The sequence below is a fragment of the Stegastes partitus genome, unplaced genomic scaffold (assembly GCF_000690725.1).
Source record: "Stegastes partitus isolate 25-593 unplaced genomic scaffold, Stegastes_partitus-1.0.2 Scaffold208, whole genome shotgun sequence".
NCBI lineage: Eukaryota > Metazoa > Chordata > Actinopteri > Pomacentridae > Stegastes > Stegastes partitus.
The window spans coordinates 139,871-165,027 of record NW_007577939.1 but is presented as its reverse complement, the minus strand read 5'-3'; the positions used below and the strand labels follow the sequence as shown (position 1 = coordinate 165,027).

Genomic DNA, 25,157 nt, shown 5'->3' with positions numbered 1-25,157 from the left:
CCCACCTTGGCTCTCTCGTGCCCCCCACCTTCAAGTAACTCTGCGAGTGAATAAGAGCGATCCGGGTAGCTTTTTACGGCGCATAATGTGTCCTTCTATAGAGACTATGCGGAGTAAACAAACAGGGATCTGACACTGTGACACAGATTAAGTCAATTAAAGACCGAGAGGTAAAAAGGCAGATTATCGACTCTGAGCTTTTTCCAGAATTGGAAACACAAATCAGCCACGAAAAGCAAATTCTAACAATAAAACGATTATTTTCGGTGTATACTATAGTACCGAAGTATAGAAGCAGTAATAAACAAACACAACAAATTCACTAACAGTCCTTAAAAGTATATTTTTTTTTAAAAAGAAGAGAAGTTATCCAAAAATACTGTCACACATATATTAGCTGATATAGGCACTAGCCTTGTGACACACATTTTATTATATTGATGCATTCATATTTAAATGTTTACTTTTTCCAACACTGCATGAGCTCAAGTTCACATTTTACGAAAACTTTTCCCCCCTACATTGTCAGTTAGCTCATGCTGAAAAACAAAATAATGCATTCCCCTTCATTCCTTCAGCCATCAGGACTGCTGGGGGGTTCGTCTCTTAATGGATTCTGGAAGAGAAAGCATCCTGAAGGTGGGGAGGGAGCAGAGGTTCTGAAGAAAGAGAGGGACAGAAGGGTCATCATGGCCCTTTGTGGTGGGATGGATAGAGGAGAGGGAGGAGAAAAAGAGGGAGGACAGGAGGTGGATGAGGAGGGGGCAATAAAGTTTGCTACAGATGAGGGTCACCGAGGTGCAGAGGTGCCTTAGAGGTCCTGGGAGCTGTTTTCTAAACTGTCTTCATATGTGTCTGCGCAGATATTGGCAGATATTTTCTTTCAAAATTTCAAGTGATTTCACTCCGTTGCACATTTTGGCCTGTAGCTAAATTTGTTTTAATGACGGCCTCAAGATGGACATTATATCTAAAGCTGTCATGGACGCTGTGTTCCCTCATCTTTAATTTTAAAGTGCCATATCATTGTTGTTTTGATGAACCTACTGCACCCTGATGCACTTTAACTGAGAATACAGCTAAGATTGGTATGTTGAATGTCTGTGTTGACTCTAAACTTGGTTTAACAGTTGTGCAGTGTAATAAGGATGCAGCAGTGCTGTGGTGGTAAAGTTTGAGTTTTCTACTGTCTTGTTAAAACAACTACTTACCCCCTCTCTCTCTCTTTCTCTCTCTCTGTCTCTCTCTCTCTCTCACACATACACACACATGCACACACACACGGAGGAAGCAGTCCCACTGGGGTTTTGTCCCAGCCTGTGGTCTATGGGTTCAAAGCTTCTTGCATGGGGAGGAAAGCCCTTACACAGCATATTAAGCAGGAGTTAATTATATGCCAACCTAAGTGACAAAGGGAAAGAAAAGCCTCCTTCTGAATGGCAAGACAAGAAAAGAGAAAAGTCATTATGCTGCCCACTTCTTTGCATTTGAAAAACTCAGTTCTTATTTTGGCATTTCCATTTGTAACGCTATACAGAAAAATGGAGGTAGCACTGCAGAGGGGCGACAATGCTATCTTTGCGTCGTCAAACTTTTTACATTATTTAGAAATATGGTCGCTTACATGCACACACATGCACTCTCGTGTATTGTGAAAGGGAAGCTATGGATATTTTGCATTACAAATACTTTGGCCTTGCACAAGAGAAAAGATGATATATCCAAAATGTCAATCTTTAGGAAAAAGAATCAGTGTAGGCCACAGTGTTTTAGATGTAAACATTAACGCAGCAAGCCTAAAAAATATATTGACATCAAATCATCTTTTTAAAAAGCATAGCTGACCTCTGATTTGATATGTGCATGTTGCAAAGGTTACAGTTAACTTGTGTTGTATACATTTTGAATACCTCAATATCATACATCTATATGATGACTTCTTTAAAAACACGCGCACACACACACACACACACACACACACACAAGGTATATGGGCCTGCAGCAATGTGTGTATTCGGCATGTAACCATGTAGATGTGAATTGTAACTGTCCTTTTCTTCTTCTGTCAGCTTCCCCTCTTCTGCAAACACCCTATGTGACTCCTTTGTGGAAACTGAGCTATTGTTTCAAATCACAAATCTGGATATGCCAGATTGCAGATCAGTAGTCCGTCAGGAAAACTTCCCCTCTGCCTTGGAGCAAATGAGTCACCTTTAGCATCACTGCCAGGCTGTAGTGGCTGCCGTGAGTCTACTGCGCCATGCCACAACACCACAATGCCAATATAGTCTAAGCACACTGGGGCCCCTGAACCAAAATGAGCCAACACTGTAGAAAGTAAAGGTAGGGACATCATTTTTAAAAGTCAGCTAAGTCACTGAAAGTCAGCCTTTCAAGCACATAAAACCAGAGATTTAACAACAGCGATAGTAACTTTCTATATTTCATGATATTCTGATGCAAATATTCTAATATTTGAGTGTCTTACACTTACAACAGGCATACTCAGATATCCGCAAGTTTTAAAAGTGTGCTTGCAGTGAGTTTAAACCAAAGTTCAGTCGGTTAAAGGTCAGAGGTTAGGTTGCACGTAGACAGAGTAGATACTGTTGCTATGGTTACTGAGGATTATTTAGCCAGCAGACTTATTTAAAATGATAAGGTGAGTTTAGATTTGAACTAGCAATGTCTAGGCACTATTTTCGATGGATAACTGCCTGGTAAGACATGAAAAATTTCAGTGACTCAGGTTTTATGTAGAGTTTAATAACTATTTATAACTATTCTATCAGTTTTACTTTGTAGTTGTGTAGTTGAAATAAGTGTACAGCAGCGGTTTTGAACTTGATGGGGGGACATCTCATCAGATCGAAAGAGAAACATGAAGGGTCACAGAGATGAGATAGAGGAAATAGGCTTTTGTTTACTTTTTCTGACGTTTTCCTTATCTCGTTGTGGGAAAAAAAAAGATTCTTTGCTTGAACTGTTCATGACTCATGTTCACACCACTATAACCTATGATGTATGATGCCCAAATAAGCATGACTTCATTTTAAAGGGTTACAAGCCATAAGAAGTTGGGAACCACTTTCATACCGCATCATGCTTATTAATGTTTGCATGCTCCTGTTTCTGTGTATAGTTTTCCCATCGCTCTTTTTATATGATGTCTTTAAAGCACAGATTGCTGTTGATAATATTTTACAAGCAAGATTTGTGTAGTTTTTCTTTCTTACAGCATTCAGCAGCCCACAGTGCCAGTCCCCGCTGACCGCAGAGAGCCTGTCCAGGCACTGATGTCACCAAGAGCAGCCACGTTTAAAGCTCATTCACTTAATCTTAGCAGATCACTGCAGCTGCAACCGGGTGCCATGAGGTCTAAATCATATTCATAACAAGGGGTTTTCCAATTAGCCTGTGGGACAAATACAAAAGGAAGATTTAGGATGAATGTCTTCTGCTTGGCAATTTGGATAGAATTTGTATAATTTAGGAGTAAAATGGTGCAGACTATACTGTAGTTTAATAGACTATATGGAGAACGCCTTCAAGTAATGTAATGGGGGCTTCATTTGTAGTGAATGAAATTGAAGTGCCATATCTGTGCTCCTTGTCAGGCTGTACTGCACTCTATTGGAGAAAAGAAGTCACTGCAACAGGCACAGAAACAGATGTCACGCAGCGAGTAGCAATAATTCTAACCTCCTGTTTACCTGGAAACTTGTGTCACAGATCATTGATTCTTCATCCTAAAATTAAAACATCATATGAGGCTAAAACCAGCCTCCTCCTCTTTGCAGAAATTTGAGAAGCATCACTTTTCAACAACAAAAGTAAAAAAGAAAACTTTGACAAACATTCTGCATCCATCCAAAACTGAACATGTTTATTCATAAAATGGTAAAATATAACACATATGTATAAAAATGTAGAAAATTGTACACAAAATATAACACTTCGCTTTTATCTATTATAGTTATTGCTACTATTATAGCTTTCTGTTGCTAAAGGTGATATTCTTTTGCCAGCAAAAAAGTCAGAATGAAGGATGACAGTTACATAAAAAAAAAAACACACACACACACATAGAAGGCAACATCCATAAAGTTCATTAATATAAAAAGATAACTTTATACAAAACATCTCTTACATTCTAAAGAACAGCACTATCAGTCAATGTTCATGCCCTTATTGCTAGTGTTAGTGTTGTGTTAAAACTGACTATTTGTGCATCTTTTTGTCATTTTTTGATGTCTTTGGTAGGTTGTACACTTTTTTCCCAAAATGAAGAAATGTTCGTTCCTGCTAATGCTTCGCAAATGCTGAAGTGAGACTACTATTTTATTATGAAAAGTCACATAAAATGCTTTAGTAATACTCTAACGTGGCCTTACAGAGCATAGATGTGCTCAGATGTGTCCTTGAATGACCGTCTAAAAATACAGTCATAGTTCTTTATTGTCATCAAAACAAGGTTTATATGAATAGTCATAAGAGACAGAGAACGTTCCACACAGTGCTGTAGTCAGTGCAAAGCCACAGTATAAAATTAGTTCTTCTACAAAGAGCTGCAGCTTACTTTTGTATGATACAGCTCAATAGTTGCACAGAAGTACCTCAGTGTACCCATACATTATATATTTTACTATAGCTGTCACCAATCCAGGCTTATTGGTGCCCTATCCTGAATTACAAATGCAGAATTTTCCATGCAACTCCTCTTTGGGATTAGAGCCAAAGTGCAGCAGCACAGCACTATGAATGTACCTCAGTTTCTGAAATATAGGCAAGTATTACAGATCTGTTAACAGACACAAACCAGCTGAGCTGAGTTTCATTCAATAACCTCAATAGCCATCACCCTCAGCTGAGTCATTTATGAGTTGTAGCTAGGTTAATGTTGAGCAAAGGCATTATGTTTGAATATATTAGTCATATTGCCACGTGGAGGGGATTGTTGATACATTTTATATGTGAGCTTTGCTCCTAGTATGTACCTTGGAAAGGGCAGGTCACTTTCTGCTTTGCGGTTATAGAAAAAAATGAAAAAGTAAGTACACAGCTGCTTTACGAACACTTACAGTAAACATGTGGAGTGCAAACTCTCTGTCTGGAAAGGCAATTACAACATACATGTAATGTGAACATCATAGATTCAAACTAGTCCTGAGTGTCTGTGTGTGGGCACATGTGCAGGGATACTATGTGTGTGCCAGAGTCTGCATCTGTGCATGTGTGGAAATACTGATATGCCACTGGTACAGATTCTGTTGTTCCTGACAGAGAAGAAATCCCTAGAAATACAGATGATGTTTTAGTAGCACCGAGAAATTATTTCTCAGTACCTTAAAGTATGTCTGTCTCCTCTCTTCAAAAAACTATTCCACCAACATCCCACTCCAACAACATTTGCCTTCAGAATCCAAGCGATCTATCAAAAGATGAGTGATGATTATCCAATGTCATATACACAACATACTGTATACATAAAACGTATTTACATGTATCCTTCTCTGCTCCACTCTTGCCAAAGCCCTGTGAAACTGGAATGCCTGTTCAGAAGAAGTTCACGTCATTATTTCATACCAGGCAAATAGCTCTGTGTCTTACAGTAAGGCACAGAAAAATACGAAGTACCAAGGCAGCAGGGGAACAATACAGTGAGGCAGGCTGATCAGGCACCTTTGGTTTTAAGGTTTTTGGGTGGTGATTTGAATAATTTTTAAATCTGTGATAGAACCACATAAGTAGCTCGGTCTCAGCTTGCAGCCAGAACACAGCATGGTGTGCCATTATTCCTGTTACATGGGTGACCAGTAGCCACCGACCCCTTTACTCCTGCAACATGACTGGATCAAGGCTTAATGTGCTGGGTTTACATATGAAGGCATATAGGGCTTATGTATAAAAAAAAAAGCAAATACTATTGAGCCATTACATCCAATGTTCCATCGAAAATGTGTCTGTTTTAACACTACAAGTGGATTTGAATTTTTTTTAACCCCAGGCGGGTTACACTGAAACCTAGTCAAGGCCAATGTTTGATTGTTAGCCTAAATGTGTGCTTAGCTGCCCAAGGGTCTTCTTCTAAGACAGTGTATTCAGGTATTTATTCTCCCCAGCTAGCGAGGTAAGCATGGATGTCATGTCACCCACAGCCATGTTGGACAGGCCAGAAGCTGCAGCGAGGCTGACTGAAGTCTGGGGCGTGGTGAGGCGGGATGAGGCCTGGGAGGAAGATCCTGGCTGACCTTGAAGAGGATTGTTGACTGGGCTGAATGAGGAAGAGTCAGCATCATCGATAATGGAAGTGAAGTCGATGCGAGCATTGTCCAGGTCGAGGTTTTCTAAAGCATTTGAAATGGGGCCAGACTCAGGATAGGGAGCCATGGGGGCTGACTTTGTGCCACCTGCTGGGTCCAGATTGGACCCCATTGTGTGCTGCTGGTTTAGACAGGGCCCATTCTGGGGGTCTATATGTTTCTCCATGTCCATGTTTATCTGACCCGAGTAGTACATGTTATTGTTGTTGGAAGGTGAAAACATTTCATTTTGTGGATGCTGGACTGGAGGAAGACGAACCCCTCGTCTGGGGCTGGAAGTGGAGTGAACAGGGCTGAGTTGAGGTGGGCTACCGAGGTAGCCTCCAACCTGTGGCAGGCTGTTCTGGCGGCTGAGAGGTTTCCGACCCTGAGGAGGCCTGGGCACCACCATCTCTTGGCTGTAACATGAACCCTGGAGACCTGTCAGCTGCTGGTCTTTAGGTGTCACTGAGCTGGGCCCTCGGCTGTGGGTGGGAGGGCTCATGACCAGGTTCTGGTTGGGGAAGGAAGCATAGCTCTGGCTGGAGTAAAGGTTCTGGTTTTGGTGCTGTGGACTGTGCTGCATCATTGCATTGTCAGAAAGAGGAGGTTGTTTTATTCCACTCTGCTGCTGTTGCTGCTGTTCGTGTTGCTGCTCCCACATGAGTGCTTGCTGGGACTGCACATAATTCCTCACCATCATCTCCTTCACCTGCATCATGGGTGTTTCTGACCTCTGTCCATCAGCCAGCGCAGAGCCAGCACAGCCCAAGCTCAAACCCCCTCCACTGGGGAAAGCGTTTTGATTTGGCCCTTGAAAGTCACAGCTGGGATTGTTAGAGTTTCTCATCATTACCTGGCCTGTCTGCTGTGGGTAACCCTGTGTCTGCTGCAGAATCATTCGTTGCTGATGGAGCTTAGCACTTTGACAGGCGTCTCCACTTCCCATCCCAGGGTGAAACTGCTGCTCAGGCTTGATGATAAGTTTATGGGTTCCATCAGAACTGTTGTAGATTCCCGTCTGATTGTTGAAGTGAGCCTGTGCCTGCTGAGGCTGCAGGCTAGGATCTGAATACTGCATTGCTCGCTGGTTCTGGAGAGCGTGGCTGGAAGTTTGGACTTGGCTGTGGGAATCATTCCATGGGCCTCCAGCATCGCCAGACTGGCCTATGTTAGGGTAATGGGGGCCTGAGGGACTGAGCTGGCAGGTGCTCATACTGTACTCGGCCTGTTGGAGTAGTGTATTTGACATGCCCTCTGGCTGTATAGGTCTCGCCTGACCCATTGGATTTCCACCAGCCCTGGAAGTGACTTCCCCTCCCTGGCTCTGGTAATGCCGCTGCATATAACTCTGGTCTGGGCAGTTTAGAGAGTCATGACTTGGGGACAGTTGGTTTGAAATAGAACCTCCACCTCCGACTCCACTGAGAGTCTGATTCTGTTGCTGGTATCCCATGAAGTTTCTCTCTCCAGGGGTCATCATCATGGAACGATCCCTGGCATCATGAGGAGCAAGATGGGCCTCCATACCCATAGCCTCCATCATCACATTCTCTGTAATGCTAGGTGGCCGAGGAGAGTACATATGGCGGGCCAGGCTGGTGTCGGAGCCACGGTGCGGCAGAGCATTCCTCCGGCCCATCATGGCTACATTATTAAGGCTATTGAAGCGCTTGGGAAGAGCTTGAGGATCTGCTGCTGATCGAACCGGATCACTGGCTCGCCTGTTGCTGTTACCCGGAGCCTGGTGAGGGTAGATGACACCAGTACCATATTCTGTGTTAGCGCTGTGCCTACGAGGACCACCTTGCTGAAGAAAAGGAGGCAGGGGCTGCCCCTGGTATTCACTCAAAAGACCTCCTCTTCTGCTTGGAGTTCCTTGCTGCTCCATATTAGGCAAAGGAGTAGGTGGTGGTCCACCAGTGGCTGCAGCATATTTGGCTTTTAGGCTGTACTGCTGAGCAGGTGTTAAATTAGGAAGACCTGGCAACCCTCCTCCACCTCCAGGACATGGAGCTCCTCTGCGATTGGTCTCAGGAGAGAGAGGGTCTCCCCCAGCCTGTTCTGGACCCAAAAGGTGACATCCTCCTCCTGCTGTTCCTCCCATTTGTGAGACCTCACTAGAGCGCCGGCTGGACAGGTAAGGAGACACCATGGAGGAGCGACGGCTCACAGTATAGGCAGAGCTTAGGCTGCTGGTACCACTTCCTCTCCTGTCATTAGTAGAGCACGCCATCGTTCCTCCTCCCAGCTCATGGTTGGATAGCTCCAAAACACGTCGATTTGAGAGAAGTGGTGAAGGTGCACACATTCCCATATTCTCCCCTGAACCTGAAAATGAACATTCAGGAAGAAACACTTATTTATATTTCTATGAAATTGCAATGCAGTCCAATAAAAAAAATAAAAACCTGAATTCCACATCACTTATGACAATATAGCAAAATTCAACTCAGCAGAAAAGTTCTATTTTTGTGCAATAGTTTTGAATCTTAAACTATTTTATCACAATACGTACCAGGAAGGGCAGGAAGCTTGTTGCTGACGCAGCGGCCAGGGGGAGTTGGCCTGCGGATTTGTTTCAGTTTGTCAATCTTCAGGTTCTCCAGCCTCTTCAGAGCCTGTGCTGACATCCCCATTGTTCCTGGTTCTCCTCCTCCTCCCCCACCTGCAACTCCATCTTCCAATGCTGTGAGATCCTCCAGACTGCCTGCTGCATTCAGGTTCATTTCAACACCACTGTCATTGTTGTTGGCGCTCCCGAGTGGAGAACGCTCACTACTGCAGGATGATTGACCACCAGGACTTGGCTGGGATTTCTGATAGAAGATGGAAAAGAGAGAGAATGACATGTACTTAATGTACTGCAAATCATGTGTACTATAGAACTGTTACAATAAGTGTATGTGATTTCCAGCAATGGGCTAAAACCAAGACACTGTGTAAAAGGTCTCTGTAATCCCCATTCTTTCAAAATGAGTGGTTTTTCACTGAAGAATTAAACACTGCATTGGAGTACTGTTTCAGTATCCATTTAAATAACCTTCAGCAAACTCACCAGAGCAGTCTCAGGGGCCAACAGTTTGCAGTCCTCTCTGCGTGTCTCCTCCTTCTCCAGCAGCAGCTCAGAGTTTGGGCCACCAGGAGTCATAGCTGATCCGGGGGGTCGAGGACCAGTGTCTCCGCGATGCTTCTTTGTGATGTGGGCTTCGGGGCCATGTACTGTCTTCACATGTTTACGTAGAGAGCTTGGATCTGTGTATCGCTTAGTGCAACCAGGGATCTTACAAACATAAGGTTTCTGGAAAGGAGAAAAGCTTCTGTTAATACACAAAGCCTTGGTTGTGTACACAGTCTTGTATATCAAAATTCACTTTCCTGTATCTCTACTACCACTAAGTGTCTCTTGCATGTAACATTTTATCATTCTTTATCTTTAGCATTCAAATACAGGCTATGGTCAATATGTGTTCCTATATGTTTTTCTTGTTTTGCTCCACCTGGCATCTTGGACATCAAAAATATTTGCAGACATGTGAATTTATACAATACTCCTATGTATATTAACTTATGAAACAATTTCATATTAACCAATTTATTAAATAACATAAATCTTGTGTTTGCCTTGGAAATATTTTTTTTTACTGCAGTATTGCTGTTGATAATACAAACCCGAGATGATGAATTTAGCTGTCACATTCATTACTTTCAGTAGATGTACTACAGTACCTCATTGGAATGAGTTCGGTTTTGGTGCTTAGCCCGATCTGAAGCATTGGAGAAAGCTTTGTTGCAGCCTTCGTGTTCACACACGTATGGTTTCTCCCCAGTGTGAGAGCGCAAGTGGGTCTTCAAATTCTCTAGGCGAGAATAGGCCTTATTACAGCCTTCAAACTAAAACAGAAAAAAAACAGAAACAGCTTTATAATGGTATTGCAACAACAGCCAAGTTACAATAAATACAGCAACAGAAATAACCAGTACATCAACAGGCCTATAGTCACACAAATAGTTTAATTGAGCTACAGTACATTAAGTGTACTCAAAATAATTTTATAAAGGATTATTCTTTTTCCCATGAAAGGTCTTTCTTAATGAGTCATACTGAAGCTGAAACAGAGGCATTATTGGGCTCCTCAAAGGTGAAAAAGACTTTCTCCAACATAATGAGAGGCTATGATGGTATCAACAGACTCCTCATTGACTTCACCCTGATCTGACACCTGATAGTGAAGCTAAAGTGCGGCTATGTTTTTATATGTATGATCACTGACGGGCATCATGGGGGTACATTTTCCTTTGTCCAACTAACCTTCATATAATTGACAGTTATATATTTAACAATTGACTTTTGAAGCTATTTTGTGTTGCAACTTTTACTAACTGTCATGCTTCTGACGGTTTTTGCTTTCAAGTGTTAATATCTCGGTAAAGTCAGACAGAGAAAGAGGAGCAACGACGCAACACAGAGACTTCAGATCCACTCACAGTGCACTTGTGTGGCTTTTCTCCTGTGTGTCTGCGCATGTGAACCACCAGCATGTACTGGGCTTTAAAAGGCCTCTGTTCTCGAGAGCACTCCTGCCAGTGACACACAAACTCCTTCTTCTCTCCATGGATGTGCTCATTGTTGATGTGCTACACAGCAAACAGATAAATAAGGACACTCATTAACAATCAAAGTGATATTTTAAGATGGAAGGATACGGCAAAATACGGAAATCCGAAGCTCACTTTATCTTACTCAGCTCGTTTCTCCATTTAACACTGTCTAGCAGTTTTTATGTTGTGTGTCTTACATGAACCAGCTGGTCTTGTGTGTCAAACTCCTTGTTGCAGCTCTCCCAACGACAGTTGGTCTCATAGATGGCCTCCGGCTCAGGCTTCCCGTCCTCCTTGTCTAAGTCATCTCTACCATCCAGGAGGCCCAGGAGAGGGTCCTGATAACAGATGGTGTATGTGTGCAAAGCAAAGTCAAGTTAGCTCAAGTATATTATGTACATTTATCCAAAAGCCACATTTACCTTACATTACAAATCACGTCATCCACTGCTAATGTGATCAAAGTTACTCACCAACCACAGTGACACTAACTGATTGGAAAAGCCGCAAAACATGTACAGCAAGGGTATGACCTTGTGTGTGAACTTAACTCCATCCATCCATTATCTATACACCGCTTAATCCTCACTAGGGTCGCAGGGGGCTGGAGCCTATCCCAGCTGACTTAGGGTGAAGGCAGGGGACACCCTGGACAGGTCACCAGTCTATCACAGGGCCACACTTAGAGACAGACAACCAAGCACACTCACATTCACACCTACGGACAATTTAGCATCACCAATTAACCTCAACATGTTTTTGGACTGTGTGGGAGGAAGCCGGAGAACCCGGAGAGAACCCACGCTGCACGGGAAGAACATGCAAACTCCACACAGAAAGATTCCGATGCCCCCACTGGGACGCGAACCGGCAACCTTCTTGCTGCGAGGCAACAGTGCTACCAGCTGCGCCACCCTGCAGCCCCTGAACTTAACTCCCTCTTCTGAAATCTATTTCTCATTGACACATGGCACAAATATACAAATTCCTTTACATTCCTGCATGAGTACAGGACAACCATCAGGCCAAAAGCAAAATGCCAATAGTTTTAACAAGAGCAGTACTGTACCTGAGTCCCGGTAGAAGACGGACTGGCTACATCTCCCTCTGACCTCTCCTCCAGGCTCTTCACATTCATGCCATCCATCACACCTCCCAGCCCCGGCTCTGTCTTCAGCTGCTAAACAATACACAGAAAATTTCACCATTGTCTTTGCCAATCTGTTTCTGTCTCTTGAACCTATTCATTGTTGTACTCATTAAATTTGCTTATTTCAGTCTGTCCTCTGAGCTTCCTTTTACCACCTTCCACCTATTTTCTCCCAGCTGTCAAAACCCAAAGTATCTAACAAATTACTCTGACAGCTTTTTGAAGTGAGAGAAAGAGCCATCTTACATGTCCATGCTTGGGTGGAGCGTGGAGCCGAGGATTGTGGGGAGGTAAACGGGAAGCTTGGCAGGGACCTGGAGTGTGTCCACCCAAAGGTGTCCCCCCGCCTCCTCCGTACATTGAGCCTTGCTGTCTGGATTGGCAATTGATATTGCTGGAATAACCCAATGACGGACTGTGGAGTAAGAGAAGTAACAAAAACATGACAAATTTAGGAGAGCAAAAAAACTTGCTGAAAGACTGAAATATAAATATCTCCATGAAGATGCTTTGGGATGTTTTTTATTGTTAACTCTGAATATGTGAAACTTTTTATTAACTTATTTTTGTTAAATATAATGCACATTCTTTGAGCCACATATCGTCAACCTGATGAACAGGTGACATTTTTTGCTTTGTCACCATCTGGGGTGGTTTTAAGGATTTATCACGAAATGAAACCTTATAATCTGACAGTATATTAAACACAGTGAATTTTTAGATTACAATACAACAAACAATAACTTCAAATTAAACTATGCTTCATGTTAGCATGTTAGTTGGACATTTCTACAGGCTTTCAAATACATTTTGGAACCAACAAATAGAAAAGACAGATATCTGACCTCATGGCGCTCACTGAGAGATGGCCGTAGGAACTGGCCCCGTTGGGGTTGCAGCGCGAGTTGACAAAGGCCACCAGGGAGTTGGGCGAGGTCCTTATGACTGTCTGCAGGTCTACACTGGCATCAGACAGGGGTGAGATGGACAGAGCTCTCTTTTTACTCAGCTTCAGCATGGAACGAGGTGTGGAGAATCTCGAACCTAAAGGGGATAGAAGACAGGTTAGATTTTATAATGATTACATTTGAAATTTTTTAAAATTTCGATAGTGCAAGCGTGTTTCCTTACCATCACCTGACCCAATCTGATCAGAGCCAGGCTGAACCTGACAGAAGTTGTGATGCGAGGACATCATGTTGTTCTGGTTACAGTAGGGGGTGCTGTTGCCACCTGCGGGACATTCCAGACAGAAACTCTGAAACATCCATCCATTATCTGTACACTGCTTAATCCTCACTAGGGTCACGGGGGGGCTGGAGTCTATCCCAGCTGACTTAGGGCGAAAGCGGGGTACACCCTGGACAGGTCACCAGTCTATTGCAGGGCTACACTTAGAGACAGGCAACCAAGCACACTCATGTTCACACCTACGGACAATTTAGAATCACCAATTAACCTCAACATGTTTTTGGATTTGTGGGAGGAAGCCGGAGAACCCGGAGAGAACCCCCACTGCAGTGGCCCCACCTTCCGGCGACCTTCTTGGTGCGAGGCAACAGTGCCACCAACTGCGCCACTCTGAAATATGCCACTGCAAAGATCCACTTTACTTTATTTATTATGCAGGGAAACTGTGGGTTTCTGTAGCTCAGAGAGTCAGAAAGAAGCCAGTATGCACTTGTTTAAAATTTCAGCAACACATGATGTCAGTCTGCAGTCCTGTGCATTTATTTAAGGTTGGCTAAACAGCAGGCATGTCATTTGAAGTGTTAGGTACAACTGCAAGAACGCTTTTAGATTTTAGCTTTCCTGGTATGAAAAAGGATCATTCATTGTGCTGGAAGGTCATCTAGTCTGGACTCTTTCATCTTAGATTTTTTTTGATGGTAAGTAACATAAAGTAGAAACAGCACAAAGGGATCATAATGCCAAGCGTCATCATTTACACTTGTCGTTTATTTGACAGTTTTGAACTCACTCAGACATAATTGTGCATGTAATAAACATCTGGTATTATTACCTACATACATTGTTAACTAAAAACCACATTACCACACAAAGCTGTAATCTACATTTCTATTTTATGACATCAATCAATTTGATCTTCACTTCACTTAAAGTAAACTGAGTAATTTAGTCCAACCTGCTGTTTTACTGCAGTTCCACACTGCAGAGTAACAGACGCATTTATGTCTCAGTAAAACAACCAGCCAACTTCTGATCATTCCCTTTTCTAGAAATCTGCAGAGATTCAGTTCCAGTCTCTCAGGTATCCTTAAGTCCAAATCAATAGCAGCTGTGAGATTAAGGAGACGTAAAAGATACCGTGACTCACCCTCCGTGGGCGGCATGCCCCTGTGGCCCATCATACTGTGTGGCGGCGGGGCTTGAGGGGGCCTCATGTATTGATCCATGCAGTGGCCAATCCCCTGCCCTGGTCCTGATCCATGAGTCATGCTGGGAGTCATGGGATTATACATAGTGTGGCAGTCTTGAGGGGGGCCGTCGAGGAGCGGTGCGCGCAGTGAAGACACATCACTGTAGGGGGACTGGTCCGACGGGACTAGGCTGCAAGTATCAGAGAAACACAGCTACAAATGAAAGAATCTCTAAAGAATGTAGAAGCTATGACAAGACAGGATGGGAACTACACAGCTCATGATAAGACAAACTTTACTATCCCAGAGGGAATTTGTCTTGAGCACATACAGTAACTGCTGTTAAAATACACAATAAATAAATACATCACTCATACACACAATATCAACAATACATACAGACTGCTATCAACTGACACATGATGAAAGATTTTCTGTTTTGCAAAGGTCCAGAGAACTAACTGAGATTTCTAGCTGTCAGTGTCTTGTAGCACCAATTAATATTATCTTTTGTCATTTCTATTCCTCTTAACCTCATGAAAAGATGATTTAGACAATAAATTGTGTACTTTTGATGTAGCAAAACATTAATTGATAAAGGTGCAGTTGATAATGCTGAAAGTCACTTAGAAGCAGAGAGTGTCACAGTAAAAGTTCGTAAGCAGTATTGACCTTCTAAAGTGACACAAAAAAAAGAATTTGAGACTGAGAGATAAAATATTTTTAAAAAACTCAGCAATACTTTACAAAAATGAATGCATACATAGAAATTTGCTGTTTTAAGACAATGTGAAGTTGAAGTCCATAAAAGTTCATCACTAATCTATTGCGATGTCTCCTTCCCACCACTAGATGGTGTTTGATACTTATTTTGGTCTGAATCGTGGAAACTTACTCATCTGGGTTTTCCCCTAACCCAAACTACAAAAGTGAAGCCTCATTGGAACTTTCCAGTCTTGTCATGAATTTCAATGGATTCTCTGACGTTTCCTCGGCCTCCCTGGTTAGTTCAAAATCTGTGTCTCCTGTTCTTTCCCTCTCGCTCCTTATTCAAAAAGGGACAGACTTCATCTATCCACCTTCTCCTAAGTCGCCCTCTCAGTTCTTTAATTCTTTCACCGCAACGTGTATTCCACACAGGAGCTTAATCTGTCTTCTCTAATCCACTCTGCTGGTTCCCCCCTCGAATTTACCTCCCTCCTATTCTCACTTTTCCCCCTCTTCTCCCATTCACCCCTTCTATTGTACTTTTCTGTCTCTCCCTCTCTTTCTCTCTCTCTCTCTCTCTCTATCTCCCCCTCTATCCTTTTCTATCTCTTTCTATCTCCTCTTCCTTCCTCCCTCCTCTGTTTTTTCTTAGTCCTGCCCAGCCACCTTTCTCTCCAACTCTCTCTGCTTCTCCCTCACTCTGGGTAACCTGAGTGGGGCGCGAGGCAGTCATGCAGAGCGCAGCGGGGCCTGGTCAGCCTGTAATTAGCAGCTGTCAGAGAGAGGCCGAGTCCACCCGCAACCTGGGTGGCATGAGGGAGGGAGGGAAGGAGGGAGGGAGGGAGGAGGAGGGGGAACAGGAGGATAGAGGAGGAGTGAGGGGCTGAGCCAGCACTGAGTCCACAACAATTGTAGGGAGACCTGGGCTTCTGCATCCTCAGAATATCTGTGTGATTAAAATAAGAACAAGTTTCTGAGCCTCGAGATGAGGATCATGTCCGCGTAAGAACAATATGTTGGCAAAAAGAATGTAGAACGTCATCTGTAGCAAGATCTAGAGGGGTGAACATGCCTATTTGCTTTCTGTGTGTGAGATATGAAAATAGGTGTAATTCTTTGCAAAAAAAAATGACTGGAAAGAACCTCTAGTACCCAGCTCCAAAATGTGCCAACCAGCAGCCCCAAATCTTTACACATCTCCCAAACATGAAAAGAAACGTAAATGTACAACAATCTGTGGGTTTTATGGTGAAAGGAGCAATCACACGCTTCCCAAAGTCTTGTCACAGTGAGGTTGCCAGGTTTAATAACTTTGTGACTGCATGGAGACAAAATCCTACCTATCTGGCAACCCTGTGCTGTGGCTGGAGAAGTTGTACAGAAGTGCTAAGCAGTGTTCTTAATCATGAAAGAGCTCAAACATGTACATGCTTCTGCAGAGTTTGACAGATCAATGAGCCAAGATGATATATTTAGTTTAATTTTGTGCAGGTATGCTGGTATCAGCATGTAAGTGGGCTGGTAAATTTTAAACATGTGGCACAGAAAATGTCAAATTGTATGTGTAAATGCTTTTTTGGCAGACTCTACATGTAACACTCCCTGAAACCTCAAATGTCAAGGCTGGATTAAACAAATAAGGTATAAGTTGTAAATATGTAAGCTCTACATTGTAGTTGCTAGTAGGGCCACGTTTTATTGAATGCTATTTGACAATGTTTGACTATTCTTTTACGTTTTTATCAAGTTAAATAGTTGTGGCGGCTACAGTAGAGCTGCAGAGCAATGAATGAGGACAGGGTAACTGCTGTCTTACCCTCTGGAGGGCTGGCTGGGTGAGGTCTCATAGTAGTACAGCCCTTGGTGTGGCTGCATGTCCACTGGCATTGGAGCTCCGAGACCTACTGCTCCCCTGGCACCCTGGACCTGACACCGAGAAGAGACAAGGACACGGTGGTGAGGGTGAGGAACGGCAAACCAAACAAACCCAGCCTAACCAAACAAAACTAAACTCCACCAGAGGAGAAAAAAGCCAAATACACAAGAACAATTGTGGTCGGAGCAGGAAAAAAAGAATACGTAGGATGTTAATAACAGACCAAACCGAACCAAGCAAAACAGTTTAAGGGCAAAATAAGCTCTCTGAAAAGCTTGAGTCATACTTATTTTAAACAGTGTTAGTTCAAAGTGCTGAATCCATTACTTGAGAAAAATGAGCGAGTAGATGGTTAGGAGTGAAATGTTCTTTAGCATCTGAGGGGAAAGCACTCGCAGTGGATTAGTTAATGTTTTGAATGTTTAATCTTATTTGCAAAGTATGTTATAGCTAAAGCCAACAGTGCAGTTGATGACAAGGTCTGATTTCCATCGTTAACAAGTCCCATAATATAGAAATGATATAAAAAAGAGAAAAACAATCAAATCTGAGAGTAGAACAAAAGAAATAACTTTGATTCCAGTTATATTAACCAAAAAATGGGACTTAAAGCTCAACAGAGCAGCAGTTTTGGACTCAATTTGAGCCTGAGAATCAGGGGGAATGAAACATATTTTTAACACTGCACTGTGAGAGCTTTCAGTAATCTTCCAGCGGGCACAGACAAACAACTGGACTCCGTCTAGTACAGAAAGAACCTAGAGAAGCCAATGATGTGCATTCATTGTTCTGAAATAAAAATGTGTGAGGCTGTGTTTGTCTTGTATATATTGGTTGAATAAATATGATCCCTCAGAAAATAAGAGAGTGAATCCTTCTGCAGCCGCAGAAGAATGGAAATAAAAGCTGGATTTATTAGGATAAATTAAATTTTTAAAAAAATTGCAGTATGATTAGTGAAAACTGCAATAATTAGTCAGTGAATGGACATTTTATGGCACAGACAGACTCTGAGCTCTGGATATGGACTCATTCAAGAAATGTGTTTTTTCATCATTTTCAGTTGTGTATTTCCAGCAACACTGTTAACTTGGATGTAAGATTTTAAATAAGCAACAGAGGCAACTATATAGGTTACAGGTACTAAAACAGCAGGTTGTGTGGTGGTGCTGATGTGCCCAAAACACACTCCTACAGATTAGACAAAAGCCCGTGACACAAACAGTGGGCTTGGCTGTAATCTCTCTTCTCTAAACACAGTCGCGCACCTCAAACACTGCTGACAGACGGTGAAAAAAATTGTTGCACCTTCTCTGCAAAGCCGCCATCAGCGGGGAAGAGGCACACAGAAGCAGAAAATCTGGGTTTTGCCTTAAAGCTTAAAAGACAAAAGTTTAAGGGATGCTGGCAAACACAAACAGAAAAAATGAAAGCAGGACAAAGTGGCCTTTTGTGCGAAACTCATATTGAGACGGTATCTTTCAGCAGGAGTGTATGTGTAAGGTAACTCTAGCTGAGAGATCTCTGGAACAGGCACCTGCTCATTACATCCAACCACATCAGTGCAGGTACTAATAGTTGGGACTGTTGGTTCTTACATGTTTGGAGAAGTAATTAGGGCCAAAAAAATCAGACCAATGTCTTAATAACGGCAAATAAAAAAAAAGGCAAAGAAAATGTCTATGAGAATCTATCTTCTATTAAAATAGCACAATCAGTTATATACTAATTCTATAAGCATTTGCTGTACTGACTAAACAATCTGTATTTCAGTTTATACATTTTTAGACATTTAATACAAATATCTACTATTATTTAAACATGCAAAATGTACATGTTGAACTCATAGCATAACAAATCTGACTTTTGCATGCTGCATTCTTGCCATGCATGTGGAAGCAAAATATCACGTTGCTGCTGTTTATGTGACAACTTCTCAAACCCAAACTGGGAGAGCTCCTGTCCAGTGCACATGAAAGCTCTATGGTTTCAGTGTAACAGGTTGCCAGGCCTGTTATGTAGTAGCACAGGTGTTAAAAGGGCAGTAGGGACCTATTTAAGCCCACAAGCCACCAGGGGGGATTTGGTACACAAAGTTAGCGAGTGGCTAAATTATGTGGGCGGTTCGGGGAGCTAATTGCATATATTCAGCCCAGGCTTGAGATGTGTGTATGATAATTAGCCGGAAGTGCTAAATAGATAGATAGATTAAACCTTTATTGATCCCACAGCAGGGAAATAGAGAATCTTAAATAGAGACCTTGCCGAGCATCTCAGCTGTCCAGAACCAATAAATACCAAGAAGGGGGTCCCCCAGACAGCCTGACAAACACACACATACACTCACACACAAACTGCCACACCTGTCAGTCTCGCCAGGGGGTAGCACAATGATCCGGTGGCCACCAAGTCTACAGAGAATGTGTGTGACAGTGAGCGTACTGAAAGCAGTTTAGACTGTGTAAGCCCAGTAGCAGGTGTGTATGAGGAGAGAGATTTGGAGACAAGTGCATTTGCATCAGAGTGTGTGTGCATGTTTAAATATGTGTGCGGTGGAAAGTGGGCTTGACATGACAAATGGTGGCGGTGGATCTCAGAGTATGAGTGAATAATGCATGAGCCCACCTGCACATAAGCAAGCTGGAATTTTTTTGAAAAAATATGTTTGCAAGTGTTTCCCCAGGGAGTGAGGCAGCGAGTGAGTGAGTAGTGCTGCTGTAGCTCTATGTAGACACACACTAAACCTTGTCCTGTGTAATTATTTTGCACCTTACATAGCTTACTCTCTTATCCAGAAAAAGTCAACAGCATAAATGTTTACCAAGTCGGAGCAGACCTGCCTCGATAGATGTTTCCATACAGAATTTGCAACAGCAAATACGTTAAGATTTGATTTTTGTTACTGGTAGGCAAAATATTAGAAACACCTGTCAGTTTAACGCAATACTGTTTAACAACATGACAAACTGTAGCCTAAAAAGATGATCATACAGTTGAATCAACACCTCAACACATGCAAAAATTGAACATTACACTAAAGAAAAAAGTGGGATTTATCACATGACTTTAAGGTAGAAAAGTCTTTTGCAGCTTTACACTCATCATTACAGATTGTGTGCTTATATGAATCTACCTAACACATGGTCACATGTATGTGAGATAGATAGATAGATAGATAGATAGATGGATGACTTCCTGCGCATGTGGTGCTGACACAGGTGTCGTGGCATTGTGCTATTTTAGGTCGGTATTTTGTGAGAAACTCTGAGGGAGTTTGCTCCTCAGTGTAATTTTGTGGTGCTGGGTTTGAGAGGGATGGGGCAGCAGCATATTAAAAACCCCAAGGCCATAAATCAAGCGGCTAACTAAACAAGTCTGCTCTGCTGTGGCACAGCAAACTGGGCAGGAACCAAGGAGCTGAGGATGAGGACAGGATGTCCAGCCACTTTCTCCACCCAAAAACCTCCACATTCAAACACTCCTGGTTCACTAACCCCGCAACATCCCAACCCCATACAACCCCAAACATCTGTAACCTCACACAGTGACACTGTCCTCGATATCATCAGCAACACACAGGAATCCAAGTAAAACAGGACGTGAATACAGCGTTTATGGCAAACAATTGTATGCGACGAATGGTACTGTGAAAGAAAAGGTGTGTTGCAAAAATGAGAGACCTCAGTGATGTGAAATCTAATAATCTATTAAACAACTAATAATTTAATGTTTTAAGTGTGTTGTTTTGGTGTATATTGGATTCTGCTCTGAAAAAAAGGAAACATTTTTTAAAACCATAATTTAGGGGTGCTATGCAATTTTTTCCACTGTGAGACAAATTCCTGAATGGCTTTTTAAAGTACCTGCTTGCAGCTGGATGCTGATATTAGCTGAGTTTACCTCGATCACTGGATATGTAACAACACCAAGAAGTCCTGACTGCAGTGTGGCCTAATAAATTTCCATTCCAGCTTACCTACTCACTCAAACCAACACAGCTCACCACCAATAAATAAAATTTGGTTTTGTGTCCTCAGTGGGATATCACTCATTCAATGTCAGAAACACTACCACTTACCCATTAGACACCGACCAGGCAGCAAAAGCTGATACTAAGTACAGCAGCAGATCTGGCCACAGGTTGTCTGTGAGAGCAATCAAACATTTACGGATAAAAGCAGATTTAAAGCCACACCATGTAATTTTAAAAGAAGAAATACCACACTGTTATCAAAAATTATTACTCGACTTCATGCCCAATATAACCAATTTTTGTCCTATTGAGTGCACCAAGATGTTTTTCTGTTATAGCCTTGTTAGTTGTGATATGACGATGGACTTATTGTAGCTAACGATAATTAGGATTGAAAACTGTGCGTAGATATTGGCCTAAAAATCACATTTTGCTGATCTTATTACTCTTCTTTACTGTTGTACTATATTTTGGCATCTTTAGTGCCCTGTATCTTTCATTTCTGGCCATAAGTGAAACCAGTTTAGCTAAAGTTAAATTAGATCCACATAAACCCTAAGCAGTTTCTGGACATTTTTTACTCACCATGAGCTCATTTTTCACTGTAACATTACGTCCAGCACCTCGGTAAAAAACAAACAAACAAACAAACAAAAAAACACAACATAGCTAGAAATAAAGAAAGCTGAAAAAGTGCTTGTTTTACAATATCACAAAGTTACAATATCATAACTAAATTTAAAAAAAACAAAAACAAAAACGCTTCAATCAACACTTTTTTCAAGTGCCCACAAATGTTGCAAATTCTGGGGGGAAAAAATTGTGGCTTTATATATTCTAAATATTTTACTACTTACATTAAAATTCTTAAAAAAAAAATAATGATCCCCCATTTGCTCTGTGTAAACACATCCTGCAGTTCAACCCAGTACAAGTTAAAGGCCCCTGAAGCTTAGACACTCACTGTTGGTTGCAGAGTCACCAATGGCTTACGAGTAGCACCAAAGAGCACAGAATTCACTACAGTTCACTTTTGTTGAATTTTTGAATGAGAAATGTAGCATGAATTGATTTTGATGAACTATTGCGATTTTAGGCCTAGATTGTGTTAAGTTTCCAGACAGCAGCGGTAGTCACACAAGATTAATTGAAGGGCATTGGAAAGTTGAAAGATTCTCTGTTTTTAAAAGTTTCTGGCTCTGACAAATTGTGAAATGTTTGTGATTGTTTAAAAGATTACGTGACTTTAATATCTGATGGTGAGATTTGGGGTTTATGTGGTTAAACAATATGTGACAGAAATCTGTAGCTTACCTCAAAAAAGGCACAAAATAATGTTTAAATGTTGAACTATTCAAGTATGTGTTTTATTTCTTATGAATTCAACTTTTCTGTATGTTGAGGAAATATGTGTCTTTACGCTATAGTCTGACTTTCAGAAGCTGAGGCACGAATCACTATTAGCTTGGCAAATATAGTAGTACACTTGTTGCAGGGATCTGACCGGAGCACACTGCATGGCCTTTGGTGCATATTTGTCCCGCTAGATTCAGTTCTCAGGTGATAGTTTGTGTTTGTGGTACACAAAGAGCAACATTGTTTAGTCTTGCCCAGTTTGGTCATTTGTGACATTCCCATAAAGTGCTGATCCTCCTCCCTCTGAGGAAGTCTCCAGAGAGGACAGACATTTCCACAGGTCACTGGTCATGTCAGACAAAAGGTCTGATCCGGCCCTGCTCCGCTCTACTTCTGCACTAGTCTCCTCTTGGGTGTAACACTAAACTGGGGCTCACACATGCTCCCCCCCCCCCAATCCCTCCTCGGCCAATATAAAAAGCAGCATCTAATGACATCCCCTTTCCTCTTAACCTCATTTCTGCTCCACTCTCAGATGGGAATGTGAGTATACAGTATGTACACTTGTGTTTGTTGGATAATCTATTACTTGGACAGCATTTACATGCACAAAACAACCTCAATAAAACTCAACATCTCTGGAACATGATGCACGAAGTATAAACATCCATTTGAAAGTACTTGTGCTGCTCGTTCTCCCTCCACCCTCTCCTTCGTTCTCTGCCGTCCTTCCCTCTAGTTCTGCCTTTTCCATTGCTCTGTATCTCCGGCTATCTCTTGCTTCGTCTTCTCCCCCGCTGCCTCCACCCTCATTCCCTCACTCCCTCTCTGCTCATTCCTGCTCTCGCGAACTCTCCCTCACCCCTCCCCCCTCCTGGCGGAGCTGCAGTCGAGGTGGGTGTTCTCTGGCTGTTATGACTTGAGAGACGATAATGGCAGCTATAATGTAGCCAGCCGTTCCTGATGTGGCTGGGCTTGTGGGGGATTCTGTTGTGTTAGGGCTGGAGACGACGGAGCGAGGGGAGGGGAAGGTGGGGGGAGAACGGAGGCGGGGCTCAGGCCCTCAGCCAACCACAGTCCAGACTCTACCTCGTTTTCTCCTTCTTCTTCTTCTTCTTCTTCTTTTTTTTTTTCACCCTCCTCTCCTTTCTTTCTCTCCTCTCACACCATCTTTTTCTAGCCCTGTTGTTTTCCTTCGGTGGTAAACTTTGTTTTTAAATTCTGGCTTTGTTTTTGTAACCCCCACCACCCCACCCAACGCAGACTCTCCTCCTTTCCTGCTTTTCTCCCCCACCCACCCCTGTGTTTTTTACCCCTTTTACCCAGACTCCGTGAATTCCTCACAGCTGCTGTAATGTGATGGGGGCCAATGGTGTGACCACTGAAAGGCCACAGGGCTGGAGACATCACTGTAATGTACAGTAAGCTCTAATCACTGACCTGCTGTGGGGAAGATTAATGTCATATCTACTTATGAACAGACATTTTGAGATGGTACCCATTAAAAATCTGTATCTAAGACTGACATTTTCAAAAGATACCAAACGTAAATAGGCCTCATTATGAAAAGCAAATGAGAAGGGCCTGGAAATAGTTCAGTATTTTTGTTAGTATCATGACAGCATTATACCAATATGTGCTGCCAAATTTCACAATTACAAGTGAATATCAGACAGTCGTATTTTTTTCAACTTTTAATTGTTGCTACATTTTGACATTATGAGTAGGTACAATATGTCATGCTTACGCAGTTGCAAAAGGTTTTCCCATCAATTACAGTCTGAAAATTGAGTTCTGTTTGATTTATAGCATAACAATGTGACATTACATGGCACAGTTTACTGCCCTGACAGTCAGTGTGGCTGTTTTATATGGGATTTTGTCCTATTTTGCCTCATCAATTTGAGAAAAATATTCCAATTTATATTGAGACTGACTGATTCCAACTGTATAACACTGGCTTATGCAAATAGACATAGCGTAGATGTGGTCTTGCAAAATCTAGTCTAGGAAACTTTTTCTTATTGCAATGGTTTGGAGGTAATTTCACCAAAAAACGAGTAGGATTGAATCGGTAAATTCTAATTTAGTACAACAGAAATCATTCTGGCATTAAAGACTTGACAGTGTGACAGTGTCAGAAATGTGCTTCTACACTGTAAAACCATAAAACTTTCAAAGTTAGGAACTTGAATCCTTCCCATGACATGAAATACTGCTGATGATGTTTGATTTAAGAGAGGGAGACTACAAAGTTGTTATGTGGCACCCGTGTCGAGAGAGAAGAATCCATGAAATCCTTTACTAGACTGGCACTGTCGGTTATTACAGTCGACACCATAACCCCAGCTTCAACCCCACTGATTCACACCTCACATATCCCTGTACTGTAAACTGCGGGCTGAGGGAAGCTGTGGTGGTGATGTCTCACTGCTGGGGTTCTCACCTTGTCAAAATGGCAGAATGAAACGTTGATCCCTTGTTGCTACACTGGCGAAGTGACTGACGACAGACATCAGGGCACTAGAGGGCTCCTCAACATGACTAAAACAGTAGAAGCGGGAGGTAAACCAAGTACAGCAGAAAAGAGTGGAGCAAACAGAGCAAAACCCATAAAGTATTAAAGCTTTAGTGAACCCTTATAATGCTCATTCAAGCTGAAAGCTACACATGATCAAAAGTTATGGTATGTTGCACAAGTGAAAAGGGTTATGCGCATTCTGTACAACTGTGAAGGGTGCAGAGAAATGCAAATAAGGTTCAATTCTATCTGAACACTCTGACAAAGAAATAATTTTGGTGCAGAAAG

At 42.3% G+C, this 25,157-nt stretch overlaps 1 protein-coding gene across 2 annotated transcripts in view; it reads right to left on the bottom strand.

The window, feature by feature from the left end:
- Positions 1-3,858: 3,858 nt before the first annotated feature.
- Positions 3,859-25,157, bottom strand: part of gli1 (GLI family zinc finger 1) — a 55,288-nt gene continuing 33,989 nt past the window's right edge. Inside the window, exons 2-13 of one of the 2 annotated variants that reach the window (XM_008280725.1) lie at positions 16,960-17,069; positions 14,393-14,625; positions 13,186-13,287; positions 12,900-13,098; positions 12,301-12,469; positions 11,974-12,084; positions 11,102-11,242; positions 10,791-10,940; positions 10,032-10,196; positions 9,361-9,603; positions 8,821-9,121; positions 3,859-8,633 (exon numbers count right to left, since the gene is read on the bottom strand). In XM_008280725.1, the coding sequence (XP_008278947.1) occupies positions 6,088-8,633; positions 8,821-9,121; positions 9,361-9,603; positions 10,032-10,196; positions 10,791-10,940; positions 11,102-11,242; positions 11,974-12,084; positions 12,301-12,469; positions 12,900-13,098; positions 13,186-13,287; positions 14,393-14,625; positions 16,960-17,030 (4,431 nt within the window). In that variant the 5' untranslated portion in view covers positions 17,031-17,069 and the 3' untranslated portion in view covers positions 3,859-6,087. The remainder of the gene's footprint in view (positions 8,634-8,820; positions 9,122-9,360; positions 9,604-10,031; positions 10,197-10,790; positions 10,941-11,101; positions 11,243-11,973; positions 12,085-12,300; positions 12,470-12,899; positions 13,099-13,185; positions 13,288-14,392; positions 14,626-16,959; positions 17,070-25,157) is intronic. The other variant, XM_008280726.1, reaches the window with a different exon arrangement.